Raw genomic sequence first — 14,334 nt, 5'->3', positions numbered from 1 at the left:
TCAGACAGTGTAAGACATGACAAAATAATAATAATTTATAAATTATCAAGGGTTCATGGGGGTGGGGGGGCGTGGAGGGAGGGGAACAATGAGGAGCTGATACCAAGGGCTCAAGTAGAAAGCAAACTGCTTCCTTAATTTGTAACCAGGAACTATGTATTAAAAAATAAGTCACACACAATTAAAACCATTTTGTAATAGATTTATAATGTGCCATGTGAAATTCTGGCTATTTTTTGGCTTTGATATTAGAATCTTGCTTTCTAATAATTCTTTAAATGTCTTAGAGTGAGCAAGATGGTGCCTGGCTACCATTGTTGAACGGTTTGATTAAGGACTCGATAGAAGAATCCCGATGAGAAGAAAGCAAATGAAGATAATTTATGAGTCCCGTGGAAAACAGGCTTTCTAGAACCATGGAGGTCAAAAGAGCCCCTGAGACTAGAGATCTAAATAAATCTTAAACCTTAAGCCAAATAACTGGTCAACTAAATTCAACAAAACCGTTGTTATTGTTGTTGCTAGGGGCCATCAAGTTGGTTCTGATCCATAGACCCTTGTGTACAACCCAACAAACCCTGCCGGTCCAGTACCATCCTCACAATCGTCCCTGGGCTTGAGCTGTGGTTGCGTTCAACGAACCGATGCATCTCACTGAGGGCCTTCCTCTTCCCCCACCCTCTGGTTCACGAAGTATGATGCACTCACTCTTCCAGGGACTGGTCTCCCCGATAACATGTTCAAAGTCTGCAAGGGCAAATCTCGCGGTCCTTGCTTCCAAGGCACGCCCTGACTGTACTTCTCCTAAGCCAGACCGGTTTGTCGTTTTGGCACCCCTGGGCACTTTCAATAGTCTGTTCCAGCACCATCATTCAGATGCGTTGATTCTTCTCCGATCTTCATTTTCCAGTGATTGAAGGTACTCACTTGTGTGTCCCCATGCAACATGTCCAACTTTCACATGCATGTGAGGCAAGTGAAAACACCATGACTTGGGTCAGGTGTCCCTTAGTCCTCCAAGTAACCTCCCTGCTGTTCAACACTCAGAGAGTTGTCCAATGTAATATGTCATTTGATCACTTGACTTCTCCACTCATGAACGCTGATTGTGGATCCAAGCAAGACAAACTTCCTCACAACTTCAATCTTTTCTCCATTGCCCATTGGTCCAGTTGTGTGGGTTTTGCTTTCTTGTACATTGAGTTGTAATCCACAGGAGAGGCTGCAGTACTTGAACTTTATCAGCAAGGGCTTCACGCCCTTCTCGCTTTCAGCAAGGAAGGCTGTGCTTTCTGCAATTGCAGTGCGTCAACCTTATGCCGATCTTGATGCTGCACTGTTCTTCATATAACCCGTCTGCTCTGATTACTTGCTTAGCATACAGATTAAATAAGTCTGGTGAGAGGACACAACTCTGAGGCACAGCTCTTTTGATTTTAAGCCATACAATATTCTCTTGTCCTTTTCACAGAACGTCCTCTTGATCCATGTGCAAGTTCATCAGCATGAGAACAACGTAGTGTTCTGGAATTCTTATTATTTTTAAGGCTCTCTGTAGTTTATTATTATCTACACAGTCGAATGTCTTAGTATAGTCATCAATAAGACACAAGCAAGCCTCTTTCTGATTTTCTCTGCTTTCAGCCAAGGTTCATCTGACGTCACCAATGATGTCTCTTATTTCATGCCCTTTTCTGAAGCCAGTCTGAACCTCTGGCAGCTCTTGTCAATGTTCTGTTGCAACTGTTGTGGGATGATCTTTCGTAACATTTTACTTGCATGTGATAGTAATGACATTGTCCTATAATTTGTGCATTCTGTTGAGTCACTTTTCTTTGGAATGGGTACAAACATGGGTCTCTTCCAGTCAGTTGTCCAAGTGACTCTTTCAAGTTTCTTAGCATAGATGAATAAGTGCTTCCAGTGCTTTATTGGCTTGTTGAAACACTTCCATTGATAGTCCATCAATTCCCAGAGCCTTGTTCTTGGCTAATGCCTTCAGTGCAGCTTGAACTTCTTTCAGTGCCATTGGCCTTTGCCCATAGCTGTCTCCTGAAATGGTGGAATGTCGACTAGTTGACGCGTTCTTTTTGGTACAGTGACTCTGTGTATGCTAGCCTAACTATAAAGAATGTCTCTTTTGAGAATCACACTTTTTAAAGAACTGTACAAAATCAGGTTGACCACAACAACTCAAAGTGCTGGACTGGAGGCTTAGAGGGCTGTGAGCTTATGTGAATGGGAACAACTCAGAAAACCCAGAGGACCCACAGCCATGAAGCAGAGTCCGACTCAAGATGACGCTACAGGGCAGAGTACAACAGCAGCACTGGCTTCCAAGGCTATAGATCAAGGGCCCTCAAACTACGGCCCGTGGGCCACACGTGGCCTGCCGAGGACATTTATCCAGCCCGCCGGGTGTTTTTGCCCCCGTTTGTTTTTTTACTTCAAAATAAGATATGTGCAGTGTGCATAGGAATTTGGTCATAGTTTTGTTTTTTTTTTAAACTATAGTCCGGCCCTCCAATAGGTCTAAGGAACAGTGAACTGGCCCCCTGTTTTAAAAGTTTGAGGACCCCTTCATCGATCCTTATAGAAACGGATTGCCAAAGCAAGATGAGAGTGTACAACTTGAAGCATGTAATCCATGTCACTGAATTATACCTGTAGAAATTGTTGAATTGCTGTAGGTTTAACTCTGCATGCATATTTTCAACACCAGCAACATTTTTTAAAGAAAGAAACGATTCTTCATTAGAACCCTAATATTATATTGTTGGCATGTTTTATATGCTGGCAGTTAATTGCTCCAGCGCAAGAATAGAATTCTGAGAGGCTAACCATCTGGGAGAGCTGGCTTACGGGAAACGATTGCCCTGACATGCTTACACAATCTGGGTTCCCACCCCCCCTGCTTTAGTTGAAAAATCAAGGAGCGTTTTTCGTTTTCTTAGAACTGAACGCCAACGTACCATGGTTTTGTTATTTACCATTTTTTCTCCAGGTCAGCTATTCACCAAAGATTCTTTCCTATTCTTTCAGCTCTAGCATTAGATGCTTGAATTGGACCACAATTAAATTTCCTTCTTTCACCTAGCTTTCCCTCCCCTCGCTGAAGGAGGGAGGTCAAGCCAGAGGGGTTTAGAACAAAGCGCTGCATCTTTCCTGGGTTCAGACGGCCTTCCACCAACGGGGAGGAGCACTGTCCTCTCCGCTCCCCTGATGTGACGGGTCCCCCAGGGCTGCTACAAAAAGGGCCAGAGCTCAGAATTTACCGGAAAGGTGACCTCATCACGAGGGACTGGGATTTTCTGCCTTCTTGCTGGGTGGAGTTTGAATCCAGGTAGCTTCCTGACTATATAATTCACCAAAGCCTGAAGAATGAAAGAACTCGGGGATTCAATGTCAGGGTCAGATACGTTACCATTTTCTAACCCACTCTTGAAGGTGGAGCAAAAGACTTTTATTTTGCTAAAAATTCATTTGCTGGGTCTAGAATGCATAGGTGGGCCCGGAGAGAGTCCAGGCTAAGAAAATTTAGTAAAGACGTGACCGCTGTACCGCAGAACTGCAAGATAAAAGCAAAGCCTTGCGCTTGCACCTCCGTGGTCAGGCTTCTGTTTTGTTGACCCTTCCTGTAGTTTGTCTAACAAAATTCTTTTGCTGAGCAAATAGTACTGTAGCTGTCCAAGGTGCCCTATTTTCCTGTGTTAGGTAAACAGGTGCGTTCAGAAAGCAGTCTACAATGTTGACTTCACGGGGAAAGTAGGGAAGGACCATGCCCGGAGTCACTTTGGAAGTGCCATCAACTTGGATCCGTTTGATCTGGTACGTGTGCCTGCGTCCACATAGGGGTATGTGGGGTCTTCTGGTTCTGTTCTGATACCATTCAGCAAAAGACATGGATAAGGAAGGACAAAACACCTCACACACAGGATTTCTTTAGGCCTCAGATTCTGAAAGGCAGAGACTCAAGGAAAGTCCATTGGGGGACTTTGCCAAGTTCAATGTTGCTGGACTGCCCGAGCGAGGATCACAGTTTTAGATGAATAAGCAAAAGGTGAATTCGCTAAGGAACTCTGTCAAGTAGACAAACAAGAAGGCAAGATCAGGCTGGACCCCAGAATGTGGGCTGCTCTGTGCACTTTTGATATCTTTGACAGCATCGGAATATAAAGTTCTTAGTGAGTTGGACAAAAAAACCTCTTAGCAATTTAATGGCTTTCATCCTTGTGTTGTGAGTGCTTGTATGAGTGGAGAGCCTGGCTGCGCAACGTTCCACTCATGGAATCTCGTGAATTGCAACTTAATACAGATGATTTCCCAGTCCAGGTTGCGGTCCATGGGGTCTTCAGGGTGGCTCTCGACTGGTTCTCCACTTTGAATGATGGTCTGTGCTTCACTCAAAGACACAGGATGGGATTCCTTCCCTCCTCATGTGCAGCCATCACACTGGTCCTTGCTATCATGCTCATCTGGACCTGGCGGAGCTTCCAGACTCAGATGGACAAGGGGAAAATCTCTGGCGATACAGTGCCCAAATCACCCAGGGAAAACCCTGTGGCTTCCAGTCTGCAGTCTATCATGGGGATGGCTCAGGACGGGACAGCATTTCATTCCATTGTACGTGGGATCGCCATGGGCTGGCAGCTAACATCAACCACAAGCACGCCCATCTGATTAGATCACAAAACTTGCTCCTCCATGGTCCCTGAAGCTCATTGGAAGTTTAACCACAGTTACACTCGGAAGACAGTTAAGATTCTTGTCCTGAGTCTCACGTTAGCTGGGCACACGTAACCCTATACACCCGGCTTTCATGGTCGTCGCTAGCCCTATTCCACACGTCACTCTTCAACCACTGGACGTTCGAGGCCGAGTTGATGTCTTGGTCTTCAGGAACTCCAAGCAAGGATCTTTGTTCCGGGGTCCCTGGCATCTTCCCTTCTCCAGCATTCCACCTGTTCCAACCTCAGGGTCAGAGCAGAACTGCTCTTCTTTAAGTTGCCTCATCCAAGTAACTTTTCTGGATTATGTCTGTTCCCATTGGCACAAAATCATTTTTAAGTGTATAATTTCTGGCCTGAAATCCAAGGAAATGGCCAAGACAGATTACTTGGAGCCTTTCATCATTTTTTTGGGGTTTGTTTTTCATTTGTTTTCATTCCACTGAACTTCATCAAAAGGCTTGGGTTTCTTCACAGAACCAGAGAGCTCACACACACATTAGTCAATCTTATGGGATTCTCACCTTACCTATCATTAATATTAATATCTCCCCAGCCCAACTGCATTTTCATGATTGATCACTAGATTTATGAGGAGGGGTAGTTGATACAGCAGTGCATTCATTGGTTGTGTGACTTTTCATAAAAGAAAAAGAATTCTAGCATTTCCTTGTTCCACGGGGTCTGGTAGCAGAGTGATTACGTGCTGGGCTGCTACCTTAAGGTCAGCAGCACAGCAGCAGCAGCAGCAGCAGCAGCTCTGTGGAAGAAAACTCTCTTTCTACTCCCATAAAGAGTTAGTCTCAGAAACCCGCAAGGGTCAGTTCTAGCCTGTCCTATAGGGTTACTTTGAATTGGAATCGACTCAAAGGCAGTAAGTTAGATTTTTTTGGTTGTGTTTTGCTCCATGAATAATGGCAATCTGCGTATTCACCAAGGGTTATTATTAAAAACCTAATGATCCAGGACATAAAGAATAGGTTTTATGGCTCCCTTTTCCAAGTACCAAATCAAATCCACTGTCCTTAAGTTCATGCCAGCTCATTGTGACCCAATAGGGCAAAGTATAGCTGTCTCTGTGAGTTTGAGACCGTGGCTCCTTAAAGGGGTAGAGAGCTGTCGTGCTCCCTAGGAGTGGCTGTGGTCTCGAACTGCAGACCTTTCGATTAGCAGGCCAACTCATAATTGAGAGCAAAGTATCTTAAGTCTCTATCATTAATGGGAAGAGTAGCGACTCTTTCAATCACCGCTCACAGACCACACTGGCATTTGATAACGTTTATAGCTGGGAAATGCACCTTGTCTACCCATGGTGCCCCATAAGCCACTTTCAAGGTTTTGGAACTCAGAGCACACATTCAGCACGAGTTCTCTGATGATTAGAAACAAACAAAAACCATCAACCAAATGTCTACTCAGCAACGAGGGCAGCAGAGCGCAGTTCAGATAAAGCTGCACGGGCACATTCGTATGTGTTGCGGAGGCTGCTGAGCATGGGACCAGGGACGGCTGCCGTGCTCAGTGTCAGCATCCTGTCTGGCTTGATCTTCTTCCCATCCTTATTTTGTTAGCATTCCTATCAGGACACTGCTTCTAGGGCATCTCAAGGGAAACCATTCTTGGATGGAAGAGACATGGATGCGATTTTGCTTCTCTCTTGTCCTGCTTGGCGATCAGCTGGATACTTCTCTTGTTGGACCGTAATCTCCTTCATCAGACCTCCAATCTCTCATCCATCTCTCTAACAAAACCCATTTAGCTGAGGGATCCAAGAAACTTTTGTCCTAGACCACATTTCTGGGATATATTTCTTTGGCCCAATATGCGTCCAGGTAAATTGTATGGCTACCCACGTTGCGCACTAGTTTACTTGTTTTGGGGCCGTTTCCCAAGGCATTTCTTGTAACGCCTCTTGCGTTACTTCGCTGAACTGCTGTCTGTTCCTTGGACTGCTGCTTGATAGCTCCTGGGCCAAGGATGCCAAGTTCCTGACGGATTTTAGGATCATACCATCCGTGTGCTCTGCTTTGGGTAAAGCACCTTACTGGAAGTGTAAATAGCTTACACAAATAGCTATTTACTTATTGGATTTGATTAAATCTCAACTAAATCATTTTGTGATCTGTTTGATAAAGTTCAGTGATGATGTTGCCTGGTCACCCTCGACTCTGTATAGATGGACATTTAGTTGAGATACAGCTCCAGTATCAGAACGATTTTGCCCGAACATCAGTTTTTAATCTAGGTAGTGCACCACTTACGTGGCAATGAGTGGCTCTTCGTTCTGTTAATCTGGGATCCGATGACAATGACGGCCACAGGCTGGCCATGCTGCCGCCGGGGCGTTGGCATTTGGTCTCCTTTTCATGGCATCTCTTCACTCTGCCTGCTTACAGCTCATTGTGGCTTGTGCTACAAGCCTACAACTGTCACCAGGCGCTGGCTTACAAGGATCGCCCTTTTCTCCTGCCAACGTGTGAGTGCGCCGTGTGTAGCTCCCTCCTGGAAGAAGCAGGATACTAATGCATTTCAGATGTGGCGTGAGTTCTTTGTTTGTCCATTCGTGCAAAAATCAAACACATTTGGGACCAATTTTGTTTACTCCTTCGTTTCAAAGCACGGAACTGTGCCAGTAATTCAACAAGTGCAAAGGCAATCCTTACAAAAGGGGCCGCTGGTTGATTTCAGGAAATATCGCTTGAGAACTTTCCGCTGGAGAAAGAAAGAATGAGCCAGTAGCCGTGCACATTCCTGAAGTTAGCCAGGCCTGCAATCCTACTCTAATCTGCTTCTTTTTGCTTCTATGGTGAGAGGGGAATTCATCCCACAGCTTAAGTGTTAACGGGTTTTAACAAGAATCTCCTTGTCTTCGATGGGAGGTCAATCTTTGATCAAGTTTAAATTAAACAGAAGGCACTCATGTGAGTGCTCAAAGGCTTGGTGACTCAGTCTGAATGGGCTGAGATGGTCCCTGAGCACATCGTATTGGAAAGGTCCCTTAGCTCTCTGATAATGAAAGATGCTTTGAAGTCAAAGAGTCAACCACCCTCCCTTTCCTGGCTCTTCGTGAACCTTCAAAGAGCAGCTCTTTGATTTACAAGTTTGCATGCTGGGGTGAGATGTCTTTAGAAAGTACAGGCATCACTCAGCACTTCACTAACAATTTAGGAATTCATGCATCCTGATTCATTGAAGGGTTCAAGGGTCTCTTTCCTTCTTGTTAAGTGCCCCCTCTTGCTCTGGGTTGTCTTGGGTTCAAGAGTGCAGACCTACCCAGGACTCTGGATCAATCACACCTGGGGACCAGCGTGCTGGTAACCATGCTGAGAAAGGCGAGAGAGGTCAACTAGAAATCTCACTGTTTTCTACATTCCAAGGAAAGAGGTCCGATCTGGCTCCAGATAGTTGCTGCTGGATGCAGCTTCCTGATGTTACGTACGATCAGAGGGGATTTTCCTCAGACCTGAGCAAGCATGAAATCACCTGGTGGGATTACAAAAACACAGATTTCGGGCCCAACCTTGACCTCAGAGCTGATGATTAAATAGGTGTAGGATAGAACCCAGGAATTCGCATTTCTAACAAGGGTCTAGGGGACTCAACTCCTGCTGGTTCAGGAATTGGCTTTGAAAACCGCTGATGTTTCATATAGTTTAATATAGTGCATTTTTTTAGTAAAACTTATATTGCGGGCTCTTGCATCTCTTACCACAATCCATCCATTCATCCAGTGTGTCAAGCACATTTGCACATAGGCCACTGAGACAGTTTATTGTGCCAGCCTGGCTGATAAACGCAGGTGGGATTGACTGAGGGGCGGAGAGATGGATGGCTTGGTGAGCCTTGCCTTTCTTGTCTCTCGCTCTGTGATCATCGGACCAGTGTGCGGCTGCCTTGCTTGTTTTGTGCTTTAATTTAAAGGCTACAGAGCCTTTGGGACGTCTAGCCTGTGGACTGTGTTGCTGTAAGTTGAGGTCCCTTTAAGACTTCTCTGGAGCTGGGAACTGGCAATTGGTGACCTGCCTTGTGATTGGCTGCTGTGCTGACATAACCTAGCTCTCTCTACAAATAGAGAAAGATCTGGCATCAGATAGAGACTGGAAGGACATGAGTTGCACTAAGCCGTTTATAGTGCTTCTAATTTAACTGTTTATTTCTTGTGTATTTATCTGTATATGATTGTATATTTATCTGTATATGCTTTAACATTTCATTTCTCGTTATATATCTAATTATCTTTATGATTTAACATTTCATTTCTTGTTATATATTAATTACCTTTATAAATAAATATATTATATTATCAAGAATTTGGTTTTATCTCTCTAGAGAACCCTGTCTAACACAGCCACCATCAGCATTTTCAAAGCATTCTCTTCCCACTTGAGCTCCTGAAAAGTAGTGCATTTTTTAAGGCATTAAGAAGTTCATTTATTTGAATCTACATTCAACGTCCATGGATGCTCATCAAAAAATCAAACAGTGTAATGCACCGGCAAATCTGTTGCCTAGGACTTCCTGAAAGGGGCACAAAGCAAAGATGTCATTTCGGGGATGAAGATGCACCCGGCCCAAGCAGTGGTATTTTCGATCGTCTCCTCTGCATGCGGAAGCCGGACAATGGCTAAGGAAGACGGAAGAATGGACGCCTTGGGATTATACTTGTGCATGGGTGAGGAATAGGGACTATGCTAGACAGTGGACACATCTGTGTGGGCAGACGTGCAGGCAGAATGCTCCTTAGAGGTGAGGATGGGGACACTCCTTCTCACATACTTTGGGCATGTTCTCAGGAGCGAAAAGTCCCTGCAGAAGGCCGTCATGCTTGGTGAAGTCCAGGGTTGGAGAAAAAGAGGAAGACCCTCAAGGAGATGGATTGATGCAGTGGCCGCAACAATGGGCTTAAACACAGCAAAATTGTGAGGCTGGTGAGAGGGCAGGGTTTCCTTCTGTTGACCACGGGGTCGCCGAGAGCTGGACCTGGGAGCCCAGGAGAGACTCTGCTGCGATGCATCAGCTTAGTTAATCGGGTATTCCTTGTAAACTCAGCTCCTGTGCACTTGGGACGCAAGAGGCTTTTTTAGGGTGCTGTGAGTCAGAATGGACTTTATGGTCATGGATTGGATTTAGGTTTCAAAAGCCATTAATAGTTAAAACTATAAGCAGGATAAATAGCCATTTTACCTTCTAATTGAAGTCAGATTTGAGGGGGAGGGTTGGAGGTACTATCATAATCTACTCAATGATAGTCTTCCTTTTACAAAATATTTATTTTCTGAGATCAAAGTTTCTTGGGGGACTGTATAATTATGTATAACAGAAATGAGGCATTCCCTCACAAACTGAACTGAAGCAGTCTAATGGCATTAGTGAGGCTCAACAAAGGGGCCGTGTTTGAGCTATTTAGTACTGATAATGCTAGGTATGCTAAACCACTTGGTTACACTATAATTTATAAATCCTCTTTTGGCTATGTGATAATTCACATTTCAAATGAAAGAAGTCTAAGAAAAGTGTCCCTCCCGTCTGAGAAGCTGTACATGTTCGTTCAAGTCCCTCTTTTCTACAGTAGATATGTATAGTATAGATTATAGCTTCTTTCCTTTTTAAAGCAGTGTTTTTGTTACCCTTATGTAAATGCAACCTGTTTACACAATGTGCAGAAGGCAGTAGACAGGTCCAGGAATGGGGTGCTGTGTCTCCCCCAGTATAATTTGCCTTCTTCTTGAAGTTCCACAAGAACCCGTTTAGCATGGTGGTTGAGACACTTCCCCTATGCTCCTGCAAGACCGGCAGTTCAAGCTCAGGAACCCCCCCTCAGGAGCAAGAGTGTTTATCTGCTCCACTAAAGATGGACAGTCTTGGAAACTCCATAGGGCTGAAATGAGTTGTCATCAACCCAATGGTAGTGGAGCTGGGGTTGATGTTTTATAAGAAGGGCCCCAGGAACTTTTTAGCTACTTTTGTGCCACAGGTAAGAATGATTAACAAACAAACAAACAAACAAACAAAAAGAATGATTGAAAAACAGTTGTTAATCGAAAGACTTTGTTTTTATCAAACTGCAAGATTTTCATGTGATGCCTGGTATCTCAGCGTCCTGGTGGCACAGTGGGTTATATAAGGTCAACAGTTCAAAACCATCAGCTGATCCATAGGAGAAAAATGAGGCTTTCTACTCTCCTAAGGACTTAGAGTCTTAAAAACCCATAAGGGCCGATCTGCCCTGCCTTATAGAATGGCAGCTATACAAAACATCCTTTATTTCACTTTTTAAAGGCCAATTAAATGAGCAAATTCCTTCAAATAGCCTTTTCTTACTTGTCATTAGATTCCCGCCCCCCCACCTCCGCTTTTAGGAAAATTACATATCATTAAAAAATATTTTTTCAGCGTGGACTAGCAATTCATCTTCTTTAAAGAAATTCACACGGAGGATATATAATAAAGATCCTGAAAACAATGGTAAATTGTCAATGACTTCAAATAGAGCCCTCGTTTACCTAACTTCCTCCCAATACAAATGAGCGTCAACAGAGGCAGATGGCGTCTTGTGCAGAAACAATTCATTTAGAAGAAACAATAATTTTTCTAAAACTGTCTATGGGACTCTGGGTTGGGGAAACTGAGACGGTCTTCCAGGGTGGCTGCTCCTCCAGCATCATCGTCAGCTGGCAAAAGTTAACTGAAAACAAACTGCTCAATGTGACTCTATCTTTGCATGTCATGCTATATTTTAACCCCCCCCCCTTTTTTTGCACAAAACTGAAAAACTGTAGGAAAAATATATGGAAAGGAGGAAGTATATCTTGTTTCCATTAAACGTGGACAGCTGGTTGAAAGATTAATTTCTAGAACAGCACTCGCTGCAAACATATCTAATGGTATGATTTAAACCACTAGGAGCCATCTCGGACTTCTAACAGGGCATTCAGAGGTCCAAGACATTTGAAACACAGTCCAGATTTCACGGATGACACACACAAACAAATGTCCCTCAGTTTTTAGGCTATATGATGATACCTGTTGAAAACAAATGTGAAAAACAAAGGCTTTTTATATAAACATGGCTCATCAGTGGACATTTGTTCACTCCAGTGCAGCTGAGCCGAATGAGTGTGTTTGCCTGCCGGGTTTCGGGGTGCAGCATGGAAAAGGGAGTGGAGATCTTCATGCAGACAGAAGCCTACTCACACTCCACCCTGATGTCAGGAATATAGGTCCTTGGAGCAGTTTATTGTTTTAAGCGGAGGCCCCACACTTTCACATTGGCTATAAAACCTAATTCTGCGCTGCTGGCTTGCACTGTGAATGTCATCCATCTGCAGGCAATTAGAAAGAGGGACGTGGACCGCGTGTTTGATTAGCTCAATAATAAACGGCGCAAGTGTGACTGGACTCATGCTGGTCATACTCCCTAGACAGATTATCTTGTGGTTAGCATATGGAACAACCCCTTTTATCAACAATTAAGCAAATCCACATTTATGGGCACTTTGCAAAATTGTGAGGTGGGAAGAAATCCAACTGAAGCCAAGGTCATCCCAAAACACTTTTAACCCTGCTTGCAGCGGCACGTGCCAACCCCACCCCTCGGACGTCGTGGGATGACAAAGAAGCATTTGAGTTGGAGATATCTGGCCTGAGTGTACACAACAACAAAGCACACATTTAGCATTTCCCACCAAAATGGCTCTTAACAGTTTTGATTTATAAGTGAAAAAAAATTCCCCGAAGAAGAAGTAGGTACTACAAATGTGTTAACATGTGGAAAATAATTTATTTGTAATGCAGTCAAAAGCCTTTCCAGAAAATGTAGGATGGACTTGATTTTCACTAGTTACAGGACAGTTTCTTCTGCCATCAATGGAGGTTACATGCGAGGCCTGCATTTGTTTCGTTCTAGAATTTCTTCATTCAATTCTAGGCATTGCTCTTGAATTCAACCACAAGCATCAAGGGAGGGCGGTAAACCTACTGGGGGCACGACCCATTCATTTCTCTGTTCTCTTCCCAAGGGCCAAAGAAATAACCAGCGTGGGAAGTCCTAACACGAATCCTGTATAAAAAGGTCAATATTTGAGGAAGATTTCAGCAAAAATTCCTGTTTTAGGGAAAAGTAGCACAACCCTTTTGATGGTAGACTTAAGTCACAGAATTAAAAGTTGTTATAGCTTACTGAAACGCCGGGTATTTTTTTTAAAACCAGTATAGAGCTCTGTATATTTATAACCTCATCAGTTTATCTCCTTGACCTAATCCTTAAATTAAGTATCAGAATATCAAGCAGATGTGAAAGCATTCATCATCGATATTGGAATTCTGACTCATGACAGTAACGGGAAACAGATGCTACGACGATGTGCTCTCTGAAAGGGACACCCTCGCAGCATTGGGACACAGAACCCCCAACGATCACAATCCGAACACACTAGGTTCCCTCACTTTGTTTTTCAGCTCTATCTCTGACACCAAAGGTAAGAGAATGCATTAGTGGGGGCTACCTCCTGGTGTCCAGGTGACCCACCACGGGACACTGCTGTCCTCAGTGCCACAGCATGGTGGTCCCAGTTGAAGCCCTCTGTGTGGAGAGAGGGAGGTGCCCGCCTCACCCATGAGTGGTGGCTGGGGTTGGGTGCTGTAGAGTTGAGTTCTGCTCACAGCGACCTTAGTGGAGGACAGCGTGCAACTGCCCCATAGGGTGTCTTGGCTGTCACCTTATGGCAACAGTAGGTCAGGATTTTCCCTGTAGGGAAGCTGGTGGGTTCGAACTGCCGACCTTTCAGTTGGCAACTTAACCCATGCACCACCAAGGGCTACCAGGCCCTTCTTCTCTGTTCAGGGCAGCAGGTAGCAATGAGGTGAAGCTCTTAATACGGGGGTCAGTCCTGGCAATTAGAGAACGCCTGGTTCCCATGGCCCCATTTCAGTAACAGTGTCTGGATCAGGCAAAGACGAAAGTCGGAAACAAACCCCTTTAACACCGTCCAGTTAGCCGACATCAGGCCTGTCTTCCATGCCCACGATTCTTATCGCTTGGCTAGCCCGAGTCTACAGCCGTTGCCAGACTGCATGGCGACGGGGTGCGCTTGGTGACAATGCACAGAAAACCAAGGCCGACCGTGCCATGCGCAAGTGATAGGAGGGAAACGGAGTCAAGAGAGCTTTGAAGGAGAGAGAAATGTGAGCGCAGATGACCCCCTAAAGAACGAGAGGCGGAAGCCCCTCCTCGTTCTTCCTGAATGGGGAACATCAATCAGGGGGCAAGTTCAAGGAGAAGACTCCTTGCAAAGCCTCCGGGGGCGCATTTTCCCATTGCTGGTGGGGAAGCCGAGCGCTCCTGGGAAGGCTGTGCCCGGGGACTCCCCAGCCGGCCACGGTGTGTAGACCGGCCCTGCCTCTGCCACCCGCGTGCCCTCTGCACCCCATGGACCCCGAGCTCTGGCGCCCACCCTCAGAAAAGACGCAGGGTCGGCCTTCGAGGCCGCGGGGGCCTTCGGAGGGGGAGGCCCGGCGAGGCGCGCGGGCAGCGCTTACCTTGGCACACGTTGTGCTCGCTCTGCTCGTAGCCCGCCGCGCACTGGATGCGGTGAGGGGAGTTGGCCGG

General features: G+C 45.2%; 1 protein-coding gene across 1 annotated transcript in view; it reads right to left on the bottom strand.

The window, feature by feature from the left end:
- The window catches only part of EFEMP1 (EGF containing fibulin extracellular matrix protein 1), a 72,676-nt gene that overhangs the window by 51,303 nt on the left and 7,039 nt on the right, over positions 1-14,334 (bottom strand). Inside the window, exon 5 of the mRNA XM_013006549.2 lies at positions 14,265-14,332. Coding sequence (XP_012862003.1) covers positions 14,265-14,332 — 68 coding nt within the window. The remainder of the gene's footprint in view (positions 1-14,264; positions 14,333-14,334) is intronic.

This window comes from Echinops telfairi, unplaced genomic scaffold, assembly GCF_000313985.2.
Source record: "Echinops telfairi isolate 266 unplaced genomic scaffold, ASM31398v2 ScPeMD7_2573;HRSCAF=3158, whole genome shotgun sequence".
NCBI lineage: Eukaryota > Metazoa > Chordata > Mammalia > Afrosoricida > Tenrecidae > Echinops > Echinops telfairi.
Note: the sequence above shows the minus strand (reverse complement) of the source record. Positions and strands in the feature narration are given on the sequence as shown.